Here is a 20,000-nt window from a genome sequence, read left to right on the forward strand (position 1 = left end):
TATATATATATATATAATTATATATATATATATATATATATATGTATATGTATATATATATATGTATATATGTATGTGTGTATATATATATATATATATATATATATATATATATATATATATATATATATATATATATATATATATATATATATATATATATATATATATATATATATATATATATATATATTATGTGTGCGAACGTGTAAGGGATCATTTGGATTAAGTTAATTTAAACTTTTTACTATTCGTTTTCGTTTTACTTTGAAAAACTCCTTCTTGGTTTCAGTTCTGTTTCCGTGTAGTCAGCAGAGTCGCGCAAAAGTGACGCGCGTTGTAAAAAAAAAAAAAAAAAAAAAAAGGCTCGGTACAGCTGGATATGGCGTCGCTTCTTAGAGGTCTACGGGCCCTAAAGGTGCTTCGGGGGTTGGGCAGCGGTAAGACGGCTAGTCGTGCTGTTAATGCTCAGCCAGGCAGCAACGTTAGCAATGTGTCGTCTAGTGACCAGGTCGTTAACTGGACGAGGCGGACACTGGTCTGTGTTAGGTTTCCTTAATCTTCTGTGCCAAAGTCATTTATAGTGTGAGGTGATGAAGGACGTTGTTGGGCCACGTTACACCGTTAATTGTTGGTTGAAACGCTGGTAACCAAGCTCCTGTCACTTAGGGTGTCTTTTACCTGGATGCATGAGCCGCTAGCAGTTAGCTGGGCCTATGTCTGCTGCTTTATCTCTATATGGCCTAGAACATAAACACACACCGTATAATATTGCTGTCACTGGCAAAGGAGGGGAAAATCCCCAAAGCTCAAGGAGGGATAATAAAGAGCGCTTTCCACTAGCATCATATGGGTTCTAATTTGGAGAGTCCTCATCTGGATCTTGGGCTTCATTTAAAAAAAATAAGAGTCAAGCAGACAAAAGCTGCAGTGACTAGCTTCAATTATTTGTCACATGTCACAACGCTTTGGTTGCCACGTCCATTAAATTAGTTAGTAACAGTATCACATTCTCTGCAGTCTCATGTTTATTTGTCTCAGTATTAGTAGGAACAGAGGAAGGTCTAATAGTGCAGTAATAGGTCCGAGATACAACATATAAAAAAGATATATAAACACACAGAGGACCAGAATTCAAAGTATTATTTCACTAAATTTTACTTTTTGCAGAACCAGTGTAAGTACTAAATGCCCTGCTCTCCTCCAGCGGTTGCTACACCAAGAGGAACAAGCCCCTCATCCAGTCTGAGGCGAGGTTTCCGATGTACTGCACTAAGGCTTCAGGATAACAAGCCGCCCTTCTCCCCATCTGCTGCCTCTCATGGACACGCTGCTGATCCAGATCCAGCAGCCTCCCAGGGAGTCTCAGCATCTGGCTTAGGAGAAGAGGATGTTTCAAAGCCAAACACGAGGTGTACAACTTTTAAGTTTGTTGTTTGTGACTGATGTTACAAGGAGCGATGCTGAGACAATCAAACCGTGATGTTAACAAGCTACTCCTGAAGCCTCCCATTGTTTCTTTGTAGTTATCAGGATCAGAGTGGGGAGCACAGTGAAGAGTATGAAACAGAAGAGCAGCTTCAAGCTCGCATCCTGACCTCTGCATTGGAGTTTGTGCCCCTGCATGGCTGGACCATGGAAGCAATTGCTGCTGGGGCTGAGGTGAGATGTAGAAGCTATGGAATAAACACTGCCAAAACTGGGGACTCCTAAAACCTTTAGTTCAATAGTTGTGGAAAATTTCTACTTATAATTTAGTGGAGGAATCGGAACAACACTCTGCAGTTAATGGAGAGCAGATTGATCTTTCTTGCTGTAAATGCAGAGAAATGTACCGGACATATTTTCCTTTAAATTAACTGTGCTGAGAGCAATAAAAAATTTAAATTTAAAATTTAACAGTCTGATAGAATTTGATAAAGCCTTGGTTACAGGCTCATCGACACTGTGTGGGACTTTGGGACTATTTCAAACTGGAAGTGTGATGTGGAGATTAGACAGAGCGCACCAGAATGTCCTTGATGGCTCATATGCTGTAATTTGACACATTCGCCTTTTGTCTCTGCTTGTTCCCCGTTCCCCTGACGCTGAAAGGAAGATCAGCGCAGTCTGCAAATGTTTGCTCAAAGACTGGTGGATCAACGAAGATTTGCTGTTTCAAGGCCTGTTTTTTTGCTGTTTGGCACACACCCAATTGTAATCTTGCATTGCCACATCAGTTTACTCTACCTGTGGCGAGACTGGAAGGCAAAGAGATGCATTGCATATCTACTGTACACCGACATGGATAAATCCACATGTGGAGGATACAAGTCCCTGTCCTGCTGATGGCTCACCCCTCGCTCCCATTATTCTTGTGGATTGTTTCTACTGGCTTGGGGCAGCTTTAAGCTGATGCTGACAACATTACCTCTGCCTTGTCACTTCCTCACTTACCTAAAAATGAGAAGCTATAAATAATGAATTTAAAGTGCTATTAAAATAAATGATGTCATTATGTTGAACGCAGAATTGTTTGGGGTTCTTATGGCACAGCGCCCCCTGTGCCAATACACTGGCCATGCAGGTTGAACAGAGGTCTCATCATAGATCATGTTTTTGTCGTTTGGGACCAGAAACTGGGTCTGTCCACTGCCTCCACTGGTATGTTCGACAACGGAGCTGGAGACTTGGTTCTACATTTCATCGCTCACTGCAACTCACGGCTGACAGAGATTCTGGCTGAGCAACACAAGCAGGTCCAGCTGGGCCAGGCTGAGTACGTATGCACATAAACGCACACATGCAACACTGTAAAGAAGAATTAACATCTGGCGTTTAAGAAGAGATCAATTTTATGTATTATTATTTGACTTGAATTGTTTAGACCACAGAAGACTGCTGACTTTCTAAGAGTTGCTATAGAGACCAGACTGAGGATGTACATCCCCTACATAGACACATGGCCCAAGGTACTGTGTTCACGACAATCAGAGTCACAGCAGGGGTCACAACTAAAATGAAGCCAGTTTGATCCTTGTCTTTGCATCTGTGTCCTCAGGCAATGAGTCTCCTCCTCCTTCCTCACAATATCCCAGACAGTCTGAAACACCTTTCCACCCTGGTAGACGACATTTGGTACTACGCTGGGGACCGGTCCACAGATGTGAGTGGATCCCATTACCTTTGCTCCCTTATTCCTTCTGCTCATACCTTTCTATTTCGCTTTAATCATGAACCCCACAATTTATGGTCATCCACTTCTCAACTTCCTACTAAACTGCACATGTCTCTGTCCTCATTAATATCATGATATATAAAATGATGTGTTGTTTGTCAAATTGTAAATACACTAATAAATAATAATAATAGTAATATAAGAACAGATTTTTATTATTATTATTATCTACTGGAGGAAGAATACATTTTTGAACAAATATCAATTAGTATTACAGTAAAACAGTTAGTACAACAGTAATCAATAATTCAATAAAGTGACCCCCTGCTGTGAACGAGCTTTATTTCGCTCAGATTCAGTAACATGTCACCACTGAGTACCTTGTTATTGTTTAGATTTGTTTTCTTTGCATGTTGTTTAATAAAATAAAGCACAGCAAGTGCACGTGAAATAAACTCTGGAGTAAAAATCAAATGGGCTTTGTGTTGCAGATGAACTGGTACACGAAACGTGCAGCTCTGATGGGCATTTATAACACCACAGAGCTGGTGATTCTTCAGGACTCATCTCCAGACTTCCAAGACACTTGGAACTTCCTTGACAATCGCATACAGGATGTAGTCAACATGGCCTCCACTGCTAAACAGGTAGAGCTCAGTACTTATATTAAAGAGCTGTGATTTTCAATGGACTGTCCAACTTTGCATTTCATTTGTTTTTGGGGACATGTAAAGTGTAAACAATGTAAAGTTTTAAGACATGTAATTTATGTGTTTTGCTGTGTAGGTGCAGTCAACAAGCGAAGCAGTGGTGCAGGGACTCATGGGAGCTGCTATAACAGTAAGTCTTTGCCTCTGTGACCCTAATTAGGCTTTACATTGCCTCACTCTAGTATATATTATGTTCACTCACACACACTTCACAGCAATAAGTATTTTTAATCTAACCATGCATGAAGATAGCAGTGTGGGGGATCTGCATTACAACATTTTAAATTGTTTTCCAGTTGAAGAACCTGACAGGAATGAACCAGAGACGATGATCACAGTCCCTGACTATACATCTAATTTATGTCACAAGCTGAAGACAACTACGCCAGACTGCAGTTCTTAGTGAAGCCACATCTTACTGACTACAATTTCACTGTCCTGCTCATAATTCTTCTCTTTGTATGAAGGACACACAAACTGAATTTTGTTGTTGAATCTATGAAGATTTAAATAAAGCAGAAATACAGCTTTTGTGTACGTCTTTTATATGCTATAATAGTTGGCTGTGCTAGTGACTGTGTTTTCGTTTTTGAAGGACTAAACCCCCATGAACTACTAGAAATCTGAAAAAAGAAGGTTCACTACTATACTGATAAGCCATCAATTCAATTTAATTTTTGTCTATTTAGCGCCAAATCACAGCAAACTTATCTCAAGGAAATTTACAAGGTAAGGCTTAAGATCATACACAAATAAACCCAAGAAATCCCACACACAGCAATCCTTTAATTGTATTTATCAGCAACAGTGGAGAGGAAAAACTCCCTGAGGAATAAATCTCCAGCAGAACCATGCTAAACATGGCCATCTACCTCAACCAGTTGGGGTAAGGGGCTAGAGAGAGAGGAGCGCAACAACAGAGCACAGGCAAGATGGTTGGACCAGGGACTGGACACAGGCAGAGGCAGATATATACATCCAACTTTGTCCCCGTCTCAGATGTTATGTTATTCCTATAATAATTATTATTCCCTAATAATGTCATGTCCTCATTTATTTTTTACCATATTATGTATCAAATTATGAAAAACTTGTGTGTGTGTATATAAAAAAAAGGCCCAAAAAATCCACTGCAACAACTTCAAGAGGCCTTCTAGCTAGGAAGGGTTTCATAGAGGCACGGATCTTTGGCTGTGACATGTTGGTAAGTACACACCTTTGACACTGTTTGACCTACTGCTCCACCTCTTCATACATACTAACCCAGAAACATCTCTGTCTCAACAGGTTCCGTGTACGCTCTATACCCTGATGCCCCATTAAGTCACACACACTCTTGAGTACAGCTTCTTTAAGACATGCTGATAACAGAAGTTGTTGACATTTGCCTACATGCATATCATCACAGACACAATAGAGTAACGCATCAATCTTCCCTACTGAACCTCAAAGTGAAATGGAGCTAGCTGGGCAACCCAGTTGTTCTGTTGCCCCTAGTTTTGCTGAACTCAGGTGAGCATTCCTGCTCACCTGAGGTTAAGCATTCCTTAACCTCCTGCTGGCATATGAAATAACAAAGTTTCTTGCCTCCCTGACACTGATAAAGAACTGCAACGAGCCCCAAACTGCTGGTATTCGTTTCAACAATAAATGGAAGAGTGAAATCGGCATAAACAGGAGCACTGGTAAGTCTCTCCTTCAGCTGGTTAAATGCCTCCTGACAGGATGGTGTCCACAGACTAGCAAACAGATTTTTAGGCTGTGCAAGACTGTTTTCTTTAGCGCAGTCATAGACCACCTGTGAGCTGTGAAAATCCCTGCATAAACCTTCTGTAGTACCTGCAGAATCCTAGGAATGATCTCAGATCTTTAGCGGAAGTTGGTACTGGCCACTGCTTCACTGCTGCTACTTTGTCCGGGTCTGTGCCTATGCCCTCTGCTGAGATCTGATGACCAAGGAAACGCACACTGGGTTGGAGAAAATGACATTTCTCCACATTGACCTTTAAACTTGTTTCTCTGAGTCTCTGCAACACTGTCTGCACTCGCACCAGATGGTCTTCAAAGGTTGGTGAGTAAACCAATATGTCATCCAGATACACAAACACTATCTGAAAGACTAAGTCACTTATGGTCGCATGCATTAATCTCTGGAAGGTGGCTGGCCCATTAAAAAACCCCGAAGGGCAGCCTTGTGTACTCAAAGAGGCCAAATGGGGTTGTGAAAGCTATCTTGTGTGTGTCTCTTTCATGAACGGCCACTTGATGGTACACTTGCAAGATCAATGGTTGAGAAAAACTTTGCACCATGCAAAGCGTCAAAGCACTCATCGAAGCGTGGCAGAGGAAAAGGATCATGTCCACACACAATCTCAAACTGTTGTCAGATTTCCTCACTAGTACAATGGGTGATGCATAGGCACTTGTACTCTCCTTAATCACCCCCTTTCTGAGAAGTTATGTTATGTTGTCCCTCGCCTCTCGGTACTGTGTTGGTGGTATCCGTCTGTAAGCCTGCGCGACAGGGACATCATCCTTGAAGGCAAAAACATCTGCATACTGAGCTAACAGTGCAGGCAACCTTGCCTGTTCATCGTGAGACCCGCCTCCACACACTAAACTACGCTGAGAACACCAAGTCTTGTTCTTGGTGCTAACCAAAGATCTTCCTGCTCGAGGTTTATTACTTGGACTGGATATACAGGTTTACTAACCTCCACCAGAGTGGGAACCACCACAAGACCACTGTGCAGTGGGCTCCAGTAGCATCATGGTTTGGTCACACTGTGGCCACAGAAGCAGCTGGGACAAGAATTCTATCTTTACCCACTATCCTGGCTGTATAAGTATTCCTGTCAATGTCACTGGTTTGTACTCCCTGAAATACTTCTCTCCACACTGTGCTTAGATCTCCTCCCAGGGCTGAGTCAAAACTAGCAATAGCCAACTCTCTACACGTCTTAATAACAGTCATCTCAAGGAGCACAGCCGGTATCTTTAGTGACTTGGGTTGTTCTGTTCTTCCTTGCTGTTCTGCGCCCATTTTTCCTTGTTTAGATCCTTCTAGCTCCTGGTCCCCTGAGCCTGGCTGTATTTGGCCTAAATCCCTAACCACTAAAAACCCACACTCAGGTATAGTTAACCCCATTGCCTGCACCTCCAACTCAATGTAACCTACAGTGAGTGAGAAGTTACATCCAGGTTTCCGGTGGGGTTCTGTATCATATAATCTTAAGATAGATTTCATGCTTTCGGATCTTTAATTGTACACTTGCGTCTAGAGCGAATAGGAGATTCAGGGATTTAACCAGAATGATGATGCATATTGTTGCTTGTGTTGTCTTTCATCTGTAGATGAAGGATAAAAACTAATTGTAGCAGTGACTAAAGTAATTGTGAGCAAATTAAACACCAAGTCAACTTCAGGATATTTAAACTCAGTGTTGTGAAATTTTCTCATACAAAAATAGTGTGTAAAGTTACAAGGAAACATCATATGATAAAGGCAATAATCAGAGTAACATAAAATGAAGTCTAACACAACAGTGTCACAATCGACGTCTCGATCTGTTTTGTCCTGTTAAACAGTAGCGTTAGATTGTTTCCAACCTGTGTGTTGACGCATTGACAGTATGTTGGAGTCCTTCAGGTTGTGATCAGCTGATCACAGAGACACTTGGGATTCGTTATCACCACCAGGTTTCCTCCCAATGTCGTCTGAGTCACTGTCACTCCCGTGATGTGAAGAGTCTACACGTCGTCGAGCGTCGGCAACTCAAGGCTGCTCGTGTGTGTGTTTTCTCAGAAACGTGTGTGTAGATGTATGGTCTGACAGTGTAATTTACCGACGCAGCTTCAGGCGGCGCTTGGCTCACACCTTTAGCTGAACGGTCAACGCAGCCTCGCCTCAGTGCGTGTGTGAACACAGCGAGGGTTGTCCTTCTCAAGTCTCCTCATTTCTGGTGGGTTTTTCGTGTGGTGTATATGGATGATCATCTGTCGGATGGAGTGGATCCAAGTCGCTCTCTTTGCGACCTTCACAGCTGTGTGGGTCGTCAGAAGGACCTGGAAGGGGCCTTGCCACCGTTTGGAGTTCCAGTGCTTCCTCCTGAACTCCTTCACGATCACCCAGTCCCCTGGTTGAATGGTGTGTAATGATCCTGTCGCTTGTTTGGTCAGGGCTGCTTTCATCTGCTGGGAGATTTGAGAAAGAACAGAGTTCTTACAGTACTGTAACATTGGGTCTTCGCATATTTCAGTAGGTGGTAAAATGCTAGTCTCACTCTCAGGGTGGAGTCCCATCATAGGAGGTCTACCAAACAAGATTTTGTACAGGCTAAGATTTGTTCTCGCCTTTCTTCTCATTCTCATGTACGAGAGTCCATTTAAGACCAGTTTCTGAGCAGCACTTAGCCAGTTTGTTTTTTAAAGTGCCATTCTCTCTCTCTCTATCGCCCCTCCACTCTGGGGGTGGAAAGAGCAGTGTCTTCTGATGTCGATGTCCAGAAATTTCCCTACTTCCTCTAGGGCTTGGTTTGCAAAATGTGAGCCATTGTCACTGCTGATTTTAGCTGGAATGCCCCACCTGGGAATTATCTCTGTCAAGAGCGATTTAGTAACTACATGGCTGTTAGCATGTTTAGCTGGGAAGGCCTACACCCATTTTGACCACTTATCAACAATCACTAAACAATACTTTTTACCTTCTGCTGGCATTAGTTTAATAAAATCCAACATTAAATGCTTGAACGCCTGTTCCGGAGGTAAGTGAGCTGCCAGTGGCTTGGCAACTGTCTTACATGGGTTGTGCTGAGCACATGTCATACATGATTCACAGTATTTTTGCTCATAAACTGAAAATCCCTTTGTGTACCAATGTTTTTTGAGAGCTTCAAACATCCCCCCTTTCAACACATGGTCTAGACCGTGCATCAGCTTCGCACTTCTTACCTTCGCAGGGAAGAAGTGTTGCGGGCCCATACCAAACACCATTGCTACTGGTGGCGCCATTCATCAGCCAGAGCCTGTGTTCCTGTGACGTGAGATGAGGGAGGAGAGGAAGGGAGGGAAGGGGAAGCCAAGAAGCTGCCTTTGCGGCCACGTCTGTGCTCGCGTTCCCAGCTGCAATGGGGTCAGACCCCCCCGTGTGTGCAGGGCACTTACAAACAGCAATAGCTGTAGGTAACAGAATAGCGTCCAGCAAATCAGCAACCTTATCATGATGTAAAATAGGTTTGCCATCAGACTTCAAAAACTTTCTTTGCTTCCACAGAGCACCAAAGTCATGTGTGATGCCAAAAGCATGTCTGGAGTCTGTGTAGATGGTAACAGACTTTCCTTCTGCTAGTTTAGAGGCTTGAGTCAATGTGATCAACTCTGCAGCCTGAGCAGAGTAGTGGCCTGGTAAAGCACCAGACTTCAAGACAGTGTAAGTGCAGACTGCATACCCAACCTGAGATTTCCCAGTACCAGGGTCCCTGGAGGCGGAGCCATCAACAAAAAGGACAAGATCAGAGTTAGGTATCGGCAGAGCTCTGAGTGGAGCTTCCAAGACGGCACAGTTAGGAATGAAATTCCTACAATAAGAACACCTGCCTAATAAGGACATCAGCTGTTAATGCATGCAAGGTTTAGGCAAGTTTTGAATCGCTTCAACTCTTGAAATGGATTTCCCTTCGGCGGTAATGACATGACCTAGGAAGGTAACTGTCAGGTTTTCGTTCTTGGTTTTATTTTGAAAGGACTCTTCTGTTTTTGATCCCAGTTTCCGGTTTTATTTTGTAAGCACTTCCGTTTCTCATCACACCACAGCAGTTCCCGCTTCACTCCCGGTCCTCATTACACTCACCTGTTTTGTATCAGTGATCTACTCCGTGTATTTAACCACCACCTGTCACATCAGTTCTCCGCCAGATCGTTGTTTACTGATTCATTGTTCTCACGTTCCAGCATTCGTCTAGTTCAGCTTACCCTGTAATCGACCCTGTTACGTTTGTGACCTTTGCTTCTCGTCTGATCCTGACCACTCTCGTAAGTCACTCTGTTACTGAACTCTGCTCGTTTCTGGACCTGTCTACGCCCGCCGATTCTGTTCCTGTGATCTGAGCCCTTTCTGGTTTTGACTCCCGCCTGTCCTCGGACCCGATTTTGCCTAAGCCCTGTGGTGTTGCTACTCTGTGAATGACCTGGACCGTTTTGTGACCTGGATTCTGTCATTAAAGACTTTCTTAACTATATCCACTGTCTACCGAGTCATCGCTGTGCATGTGGGTCCGATCCTTGCCGAAATCTGACAGAACGATCTGGCCAGACTTGGACCCAGCCAGCGCCCAGCCTTCACCCCGGTCAGCCGCTGCTGTCTCTTCTTTTTTCCCTCTCTGTTTGGCTCCGTGTACACGTCGCTCACCGGAGCAATGGATTTCGTTTGCCCAAGTCTACCGGAGGACATCCGTGGTGATCTCCAGGGCTTAGCCAGGAAATATGCGGAAGCGCCCAGCCCCCAGATTCGGCTCTCCATGGTAGAACTGGCCATCGAGATACTGGAGGACGAATACTGGTGGCGTGAGTACCCCGGAGTGCAAGCGTTTTTTGATGGACTCCGACTAACGCGGAGGGACTTGACACGCGCTCTGCGCGTATCGCCTGGCCGCGCCTCTGTCGCCGCTCCGGCGGCTCCCGTTCCTGACGCCGCTCCGGCGGTTCCCGTTCCTGACGCCGCGTCGGCGGTTCCCGTTCCTGTCGCCGCGCCTGCGGCTACAACCCAAGTTCCAGACGCCGCCGGCTCGGCTCACCACACGGACCCCGCTACAGAGACCCAGCCCCTGCCGCTCTCAGCGCCTCAGACGGCGGTCAGCCGCAGGCGCCCCAGACGACGTCGGCGAGGGCACGGGTCTGAGGTTCAGGGCCCAGAGATCTCGGTCGCAGTGCCCGAGCAGCTCTCCCCTCCCGCGGGGGTTCCCCTCGGTTCTCCCACTGACTGTGTTGTGTCGATTGCAGGCATCCCCGCTAGCGTCGCCCGACGGGTCCACCTCCTCTGCTCTCCTCCAGTTGCGTTTCTCTTTGCCCATCTCTTGAACACCGCCGATTCGGCAGCAGACCAGGGCACGAGAGAACAATTGTTCGAGGAAGCAGCCGCTCTCGTCCTGAGGGAACCTGTCCTGCGTGAGGTCCTGCAACTCCCGGGCCTGCAGCCAGCAGCCGCTTCATGTCCCACCTCTCAGTCAGGTCAGTCAAGCCATGCTCAGTTTCCAGCCCCAGCTCAGCCATGCTCAGTTCAGTCTCCAGTCCAGCCGAGCCCAGTTCAGTCTCCAGTCCAGCCGAGCCCAGTTCAGTCTCCAGTCCAGCCGAGCCCAGTTCAGTCTCCAGTCCAGTCGAGCCCAGTTCAGTCTCCAGTCCAGTCGAGCCCAGTTCAGTCTCCAGTCCAGTCGAGCCCAGTTCAATCGAGTCACGTTCCTGTCCCAGTCCAGTCCAGTCACGGTCCGGTCCCAGTCCAGTCCAGTCACGCGCAGGTCTGGTCCCAGTTCAGTCACGCGCAGGTCCGGTCCCAGTTCAGTCCAGAGGGCACCACCTGCCGTACAGGTGCTATGCACACCCGATCAGGCCCGACGTCTGCTCCGTCGAGCTCGGCAGCGGCAAGTAGCCATGCCAGCTCCAGAGGAGACGCCGTTTCAGTCCCTGCCGGCTCCTGTGACGGGCCTGAGAGCAGCGCCGCCGGCTCCTGTGAGGAGCCTGAGAGCAGCGCCGCCGGCTCTAGTGAAGCTGCCGTTCCTGTCGGCCAAGTAGCTGCCGTTCCTGTCGGCCAAGTAGCTGCCGTTCCTGTCGGCCAAGTAGCTGCCGTTCCTGTCGGCCAAGTAGATGCCGTTCCTGTCCCTGTCGGCCAAGTAGATGCCGTTCCTGTCCCTGTCGGCCAAGTAGATGCCGTTCCTGTCCCTGTCGGCCAAGTAGATGCCGTTCCTGTCCCTGTCGGCCAAGTAGATGCCGTTCCTGTCCCTGTCGGCCAAGTAGATGCCGCTCCTGTCCCTGTCGGCCAAGTAGATGCCGTTCCTGTCCCTGTCGGCCAAGTAGATGCCGTTCCTGTCCCTGTCGGCCAAGTAGATGCCGTTCCTGTCCCTGTCAGTCTTGGGGTGGCAGTCCCGGCGCACCTCCAGGAGGAGGTCGCGCCAGCTGCAGTCCCCGCGCACCTCCAGGAGGAGGTCGCGCCAGCTGCAGTCCCCGCGCACCTCCAGGGGAGGTCGCGCCAGCTGCAGTCCCCGCGCACCTCCAGGAGGAGGTCGCGCCAGCTGCAGTCCCCGCGCACCTCCAGGAGGAGGTCGCGCCAGCTGCAGTTCCCGCGCACCTCCAGGAGGAGGTCGCGCCAGCTGCAGTTCCGGATCCGGCCGCGCACCTCCAGGAGGAGGTCGCGCCAGCCGCAGTCCCCGCGCACCTCGAGGAGGGGGTCGCGCCCGTCGCAGTCCCGGCGGACCTCCAGGAGGGGGTCGCGCCCGTCGCAGCCCCGGCGGACCTCGAGGAGGGGGTCGCGCCCGTCGCAGTCCCGGCGGACCTCCAGGAGGGGGTCGCGCCCGTCGCAGTCCCGGCGGACCTCCAGGAGGGGGTCGCGCCCGTCGCAGTCCCGGCGGATCTCCAGGAGGGGGAGTAGATGCCGTTCCTGTCCCTGTCGGCCAAGTAGATGCCGTTCCTGTCCCTGTCGGCCAAGTAGATGCCGTTCCTGTCCCTGTCGGCCAAGTAGATGCCGCTCCTGTCCCTGTCGGCCAAGTAGATGCCGTTCCTGTCCCTGTCGGCCAAGTAGATGCCGTTCCTGTCCCTGTCGGCCAAGTAGATGCCGTTCCTGTCCCTGTCAGTCTTGGGGTGGCAGTCCCCGCGCACCTCCAGGAGGGGGTCGCGCCCGTCGCAGTCCCGGCGGACCTCCAGGAGGGGGTCGCGCCCGTCGCAGTCCCGGCGGACCTCGAGGAGGGGGTCGCGCCCGTCGCAGTCCCGGCGGACCTCGAGGAGGGGGTCGCGCCCGTCGCAGCCCCGGCGGACCTCCAGGAGGGGGTCGCGCCCGTCGCAGTCCCGGCGGACCTCCAGGAGGGGGTCGCGCCCGTCGCAGTCCCGGCGGACCTCCAGGAGGGGGTCGCGCCCGTCGCAGTCCCGGCGGATCTCCAGGAGGGGGAGTAGATGCCGTTCCTGTCCCTGTCGGCCAAGTAGATGCCGTTCCTGTCCCTGTCGGCCAAGTAGATGCCGTTCCTGTCCCTGTCGGCCAAGTAGATGCCGCTCCTGTCCCTGTCGGCCAAGTAGATGCCGTTCCTGTCCCTGTCGGCCAAGTAGATGCCGTTCCTGTCCCTGTCGGCCAAGTAGATGCCGTTCCTGTCCCTGTCGGCCAAGTAGATGCCGTTCCTGTCCCTGTCGGCCAAGTAGATGCCGTTCCTGTCCCTGTCAGTCTTGGGGTGGCAGTCCCGGCGCACCTCCAGGAGGAGGTCGCGCCAGCTGCAGTCCCCGCGCACCTCCAGGAGGAGGTCGCGCCAGCTGCAGTCCCCGCGCACCTCCAGGAGGAGGTCGCGCCAGCTGCAGTCCCCGCGCACCTCCAGGAGGAGGTCGCGCCAGCCGCAGTCCCCGCGCACCTCCAGGAGGAGGTCGCGCCAGCCGCAGTCCCCGCGCACCTCCAGGAGGAGGTCGCGCCAGCCGCAGTCCCCGCGCACCTCCAGGAGGGGGTCGCGCCAGCCGCAGTCCCGGCGGACCTCCAGGAGGGGGTCGCGCCCGCCGCAGTCCCGGCGGACCTCCAGGAGGGGGTCGCGCCCGCCGCAGTCCCGGCGGACCTCCAGGAGGGGGTCGCGCCCGCCGCAGTCCCGGCGGACCTCCAGGAGGGGGTCGCGCCCGTCGCAGTCCCGGCGGACCTCAAGGAGGGGGTCGCGCCCGTCGCAGTCCCGGCGGACCTCCAGGAGGGGGTCGCGCCCGTCGCAGTCCCGGCGGATCTCCAGGAGGGGGTCGCGCCCGTCTCGGCTCCGGCCGCACCTGCATCGGTTCCTGGCGGCCCGGCTCCGGCCGCACCTGCATCGGTTCCTGGCGGCCCGGCTCCGGCCGCACCTGCATCGGTTCCTGGCGGCCCGGCTCCGGCCGCACCTGCATCGGTTCCTGGCGGACCGGCTCCGGCCGCACCTGCATCGGTTCCTCGTCGCGGTGGTCCAAGGAGGACGCCGCTGGTTCCTGCCTCGTCCTGGTCTCGGCTGCCGGACTGGTGGCCTCGCCCTCGGCTTCTCCGGCTGCCTGGATGGCGCTGCCTCCTGCGGCGCCGTCCGCCTCGACCCCGCCACCGCCGCGGCCGTTCGCCTGGGGTGAGTCCCCTCTGGCCACAACGATGGCGGAGCCTCTGCCGCCGTCGCCCACCACGATCCTGGGACTCTCCTGCTTCCACCCTCGTTAGAGACCCCTGGACTCTGTTCTCCCGGTCATGGACTTTCGGTTTCGGTTCTGTGGACTCTTGTCTCGACCCTCCTCCGGTCCTCCCTCCACCCACCCTGCTTGTCTGCCTGGAAGGGGAGGGATTCGGTCCCTCCTCCTGTGTCCACCCTCCGCCCGCCCTACTTCGGGGGGGGGGCTTCCGTGGGCGCCGTGGAAGACGCCCTAGAGGGAGGGGTACTGTCAGGTTTTCGTTCTTGGTTTTATTTTGAAAGGACTCTTCTGTTTTTGATCCCAGTTTCCGGTTTTATTTTGTAAGCACTTCCGTTTCTCATCACACCACAGCAGTTCCCGCTTCACTCCCGGTCCTCATTACACTCACCTGTTTTGTATCAGTGATCTACTCCGTGTATTTAACCACCACCTGTCACATCAGTTCTCCGCCAGATCGTTGTTTACTGATTCATTGTTCTCACGTTCCAGCATTCGTCTAGTTCAGCTTACCCTGTTATCGACCCTGTTACGTTTGTGACCTTTGCTTCTCATCTGATTCTGACCACTCTCGTAAGTCACTCTGTTACTGAACTCTGCTCGTTTCTGGACCTGTCTACGCCCGCCGATTCTGTTCCTGTGATCTGAGCCCTTTCTGGTTTTGACTCCCGCCTGTCCTCGGACCCGATTTTGCCTAAGCCCTGTGGTGTTGCTACTCTGTGAATGACCTGGACCGTTTTGTGACCTGGATTCTGTCATTAAAGACTTTCTTAACTATATCCACTGTCTACCGAGTCATCGCTGTGCATGTGGGTCCGATCCTTGCCGAAATCTGACAGTAACCTTTGTTTGTACAAACTGTAATTTGGACAGGCTCGCTTTATGGCCTGCGGCATGCAAGTGTTTCATCAGCTTGATCGTGTCTGCCGTGCAAGTTTCCTGATCCTCACTGCAGATCATCAAGTCATCAACGTACTGCAGTAGGGCGGTGATGGGGACAAAACAAGATCATCCAAGCTGTCGTTTAGTGCCATATTGTAGATCGTGGGATTTTCTGAATATCCCTGACACAATCTTTTAAATGTGTACGATTTTCCATTGAATTCAAAGGCAAACCAGAATTGTCTGTTTTCATGAACTGGCTGTGTTTTAGTTTTTGTGTATGGGAGTGTTTTAGGTTGTTTTGTTCTTATTAAACATTTTGCAAAAGTTAGGAATGAAGTTTATACAATAAAAACAATTACCTAGAAATGACTTAAGCTGTTTATACATGCATGGTTTAGGCAGGTTTCAAATTGCTTCAACTCTTTTGAGTGAGATGGATTTACCATCAGCTGTAATTACAATAACCCAGAAAAAGAACCTAAGTCTGAACAAACTGTAATTAAGACAGGCTCTTTGTGGCCTGTAGCATTCAATGTTTCAGCAGCTTAGTGGTGTCTGCAGTAACGCCATCTATGGCTTCCTTTAAGAGGGTGTTGTTGTTTACATGGTCTGTGGTCAGATTTAGGTGTGATGACCACTGGTTCACATCCTCTGATCAAACCTTCATCAGATCTGTGTGTGAGCCACAGGGAAGCAGGGGTTTCCTGTAAGGCTGAGAGTGTTGGGTCAGAGCGTCCTCTGAAAAATAAAAATAAAAGCATGTAGTGTGTCATTAGAATGTGGAGGTACCAAGTTCACTGTTTGGTGCACATAACGGGAAGAATAAAAAAAGTTTTCTAAAAACATGTAAAGTAGGTGAATACGTCACATTAGTTCGGAAGTCGTTCACCAGTCTCCACCCCGTTGACATCTGTTCACAAAAGGATCTACGACCTGTCATCTGTCTCCATCATGTTTTCACAGAGGGACGTGTGGAACTGTAGAATAAAAATGAAAAATCTTTTTGTTCGTTAGTAAAAGAAATCGCAAGCGCAGACCTGTGTTCAAGTCGTCCACTTGTCTTTCAGATCCAATCCCAACCAGATTACTCAAAGAAGTTCTACCCTTAATCAGCTCATCCATATTAAATCAAATCAACCAATCTTTACATTTAGGCTATGTACCACAGGCTTTTAAGGTGGCTGTGGTCAAACCTCTATTGAAAAAACTAACCCTGGACCTTGGAGAACTAGCCAACTATAGGCCCATTTAAAATTTACCCTTTATTTCCAAGATTCTTGAAAAGTCAGTCAGTCAAGATTTAGAAAACATCATAGCACAGAAACAGCTCTGGTTAGAGTCACTAATGATCTTCTATTAGCTTCGGACAACGGTCTAGTTTCTGTCCTTGTCCTGTTAGATCTTAGTGCTGCATTTGATACAATTGATCATAACATTCTATTACAGACACTAGAACATATAATCGGAATTAAAGGAACAGCATTGGGATGGTTTAAATCCTATTTGTTGAACAGATTCCAGTTTGTTCATGTTATTGAAAAATTATCCACATGCACAAGGATTAGCTATGGAGTACCACAGGGTTCTGTGCTTGGTCCAATTCTGTTTAGCCTATACATGTCTCCTCTAGGTGAGATTATTAGAAAGCATTCTATTAATTTTCATTGTTACGCAGATTATACTCAGCTATATATGTCCTTGAAACCAAATGAAACAGATCAACTAGTCAAAATTCAGGGTTGTTTAAAAGACATCAAATCCTGGATGTCCCAAAACTTCCTTCAACTAAATTCAGATAAAACTGAAATTCTTATTGTTGGGCCTAAAAATCTGAGAGAGACACTACTGAGTCAGATAGCCACCCTGGATGGCATAACATTAGCTTCAGATTCTACTGTGAGGAACCTTGGTGTCATCTTTGACAAGGATCTCTCTTTTACATCATACATTAAACAAATCTCCAGAACCGCCTACTTCCATCTTAGAAATATATCTAAAATCAGAAGCATCCTCTCTCAGAGCGATGCAGAGAAACTGATCCATGCATTTGTTACCTCTAGGCTGGACTACTGTAACTGCTTACTCATAGGATGTCCTAACAGCTCCTTTTTATTCAAAATGCTGCAGCCAGAATTCTGACAGGAAGAGAGATCACATTTCTCCTACATTAGCTTCTCTGCATTGGCTGCCTGTAAAATGTAGGATAGAATTTAAAATTCTCCTACTCACCTACAAAGTACTCAATGATAAAGCTCCTTATCTTAAAGACCTCATAGTTCCTTATGCTCCCAGCCGAACGCTTCGTTCTCAGAGCGCTGGGCTACTTGTGGTTCCTAGAGTGTTTAAATGTAGAACGGGAGGCAGAGCTTTTAGCTACCAAGCTCCTCTCCTCTGGAACCAGCTCCCTCTTCAGGTTCGAGAAGCTGACACACTCTCCACCTTTAAGATTAGGCTTAAAACCTTCCTTTTTGATAAATCTCTCTCTCTCGAGCTGCGATCCAACCATCCTGCCTGTGTCCAGGCCCTGGTCCAACCGTCCTGTCTGTGCTCTGTTGCTGCTGTGCCTCTGCCTCTCTCTCTCTCTCCCTCACCCGCCAGATGGCCGCCCACATCCAGCCTGGTTCTGCTGGAGGTTTCTTCCTCGTTAGAGAGGGAGTTTTTCCTCTCCACTGTTGCTGTCAAAATAAATGCTTGGTGTATGTGGGATTTGTTGGGTTTAGTTGTGTGAGGTCTTAAACCTTACTTTGTAAAGTGCCTTGAAATAACTTTTGATTTGGCGCTATATAAATAAAATTGAATCCAAAAAGAGGGAAGTTGAGGTCAGTTGGTTAGTGTGTGTGTAAAGTATTACGATTTTATTACTGAATTTGTTGCAAATTAAAATAGTTTAAACCCATCAGACTGCAAAGTCATGCAGCAATTGTCATTTAGTTTATCATTTTAAAATTACTCTGTGGGATGTGGGATCATTTGAGCGAAGATTTGGCTCAATTGAACATGTATCAGCTGTAAGCATGTTCCTTCATTGCGTGCATGGAAATGTGTGTGTGTGTGTGTTTGTGGTACCGTCTTCTATGTCATTTGAAAAGGAACCGTCACCTTCCTCCTTCCCCAACCATCAGTCTGTTGTGAGCGCCAGTGGGTGGAGCCTGATGTAGATGGGACAGTTGTTCCTCGATGACAGACCTTTCCTGGATCCTCGCATGCAGCTCTATTGGGCCGATCACGTCTGAAGCCTCTCCTGTTGTTTCAACCAGTGTCTCTGTCAGAGCACGTCTTCTCCTTGTTTTCCTTTGCTGATTGTCATAAGCAGGTGTCTGTCAGACACACACGCTTGTAGTAGCTGGTTCATCTGATGAGCCCAGAACGTGATGGCTGCAGACGTTGTGGGGTCAGTGAGGCCTCCATGCTGTGGTCTGTGTCCTCCAGCTGCTGTGGTATCAGAGCTTCCACCCTGTTCTGGTTGTTGATCAGGCGCTTCTTCTCCTTTAGTTCTTCCGCTGACGGTGGGAAAGGAGTCCAGATCTGGATTTGCCCTCATCGCGCTCAGTTCTGCATTAGAATAGAGAGCAGAAACAATGGGAGCATTTGCTCTTGACATGTAATATGTGGGTGTGGTGATCCAGACAGGTGAGCAGACCTGCCAATTCTCAATGTCTGTAGAGGTTTGGAGGCTGAGCGACCCTAATCCTCAGGACTCTCTTCCTGGTCACACCGTCCAGGCGACCTGCAGCGGATCCTGTTTCTGTCACCCAAAATGTGGTGGAAATTTCCCATAAAGAGGCAGATGAGAGAGTTGTCTTTTGTGTGATTTATTATAAAAATTAGGAAAATAAAAATAATGGGGAAAGCAAATCAAAAACATAGATGTTGATCGTGCACAACAACAAACCAAAAACCAGCTGGGGAGATCAGTGCACACACCACGAAGGTGGAGTGGTTGTCTCTGCCTTTTAACCCCTTTCTCTGGCTCTGGTGGAATGTCTCTCTGCACCAATAGAATTGTTTGTGCCAACTTATCTTACCGTGTTATCAGAAAGGAAGGAACACCAAGCTTCAAAGACAAGATGCATTCGGTTATACGGCAATATCACGGATGATATTGAGGCAAGCACTGGAGTACGGTACAAAGGGATCAGGCAGTCTCAGGTCCAGGCAGGATTTATCAACATGCAGGCTCAGATAACAGTACAGTTCAGGGTAGTGATGGGTCTGGCAAGGAAGTCCTTCAAAATAAAACTAGAGACCAGAACCAAAACACGACAGACAGGAAGGACTTCAAAATAAAAACCGGAGCAGGACCAGAAACTGTGACATTCAGTAAGAGACAGACTGAGGAAAACATTGACAGCACAGGGAGTGCACTACAGCAGTAGGGCAATAGGGCACTAGTGTTGTGTTTGAGGGAATTACAATGCTTGGATAGAATTTAGGTAGGGTTTTTTGTTTGTTTTTTTGTTTGTTTGTTTATTTATTTTCCCTGATTGATCAACTCTGGTCCACGCTCCAGCATAGTAGGTGGCGGTAATGCACCTTTAAGTTGTGCATAGTCGCTATCGACCTCAAAGCGCAGAGAGATCCTGAATTTCTCCCATAGACTCTAATGATAATTTTCGGCAGACGTATGGGGAAAAAACAAGAAGAGACATATTTTGAAATTGCGACTGTGGCTACAAGCTTAGACGCTGATGAAAAGAGGGAAGTTGACAAAAAGTTAAACGATGATTCCTATAGACGACCATTATAAAAAAACGATGAAAAAAGTTGAATAGCATTAAAAGTTTAATAGGTGAAAACATAGTAAAACACAGTAATAGCCCACATCTCCTAAAGATGACACACGTTTAGAAAGTTGAATGACGATTCTACGATGAAGTGTTAAAAAG

At 48.4% G+C, this 20,000-nt stretch overlaps 2 protein-coding genes and 1 long non-coding RNA gene across 4 annotated transcripts; 1 reads left to right on the top strand and 2 right to left on the bottom strand.

Moving 5' to 3' along the window:
* Positions 1-279: 279 nt before the first annotated feature.
* Positions 280-4,394, top strand: coq9 (coenzyme Q9 homolog (S. cerevisiae)). Its single transcript, XM_029153770.3, has 9 exons — positions 280-440; positions 1,208-1,412; positions 1,527-1,662; positions 2,616-2,758; positions 2,867-2,951; positions 3,041-3,145; positions 3,649-3,804; positions 3,944-3,997; positions 4,164-4,394. The coding sequence occupies exons 1-9, from the start codon at positions 383-385 to the stop codon at positions 4,197-4,199; spliced, it is 978 nt and encodes a 325-aa protein (XP_029009603.1). The 5' UTR covers positions 280-382; the 3' UTR covers positions 4,200-4,394.
* LOC121202324 (uncharacterized) lies at positions 3,352-12,056 on the bottom strand. Of its 2 annotated transcripts, none has more exons than XM_041071333.2 (2): positions 8,818-12,056; positions 3,352-8,058 (listed from the first exon to the last, which is right to left on the bottom strand). In XM_041071333.2, the coding sequence occupies exons 1-2, from the start codon at positions 9,473-9,475 to the stop codon at positions 7,811-7,813; spliced, it is 906 nt and encodes a 301-aa protein (XP_040927267.2). In that variant the 5' UTR covers positions 9,476-12,056; the 3' UTR covers positions 3,352-7,810. The 2 variants fall into 2 exon arrangements, with proteins under 2 accessions (XP_040927267.2, XP_040927266.2); XM_041071332.2 differs by having other exon boundaries at positions 3,352-8,061; positions 8,818-12,044.
* A 2,332-nt stretch (positions 12,057-14,388) lies between these two features.
* Positions 14,389-17,713, bottom strand: LOC129604220 (uncharacterized). Its single transcript, XR_008694916.1, has 3 exons — positions 17,344-17,713; positions 15,983-16,091; positions 14,389-15,852 (listed from the first exon to the last, which is right to left on the bottom strand). It is a non-coding gene; the product is annotated as an uncharacterized LOC129604220 (long non-coding RNA).
* Between the last annotated feature and the right edge of the window lie 2,287 nt (positions 17,714-20,000).

This window comes from Betta splendens, chromosome 6, assembly GCF_900634795.4.
Source record: "Betta splendens chromosome 6, fBetSpl5.4, whole genome shotgun sequence".
NCBI classification, from domain to species: domain Eukaryota; kingdom Metazoa; phylum Chordata; class Actinopteri; order Anabantiformes; family Osphronemidae; genus Betta; species Betta splendens.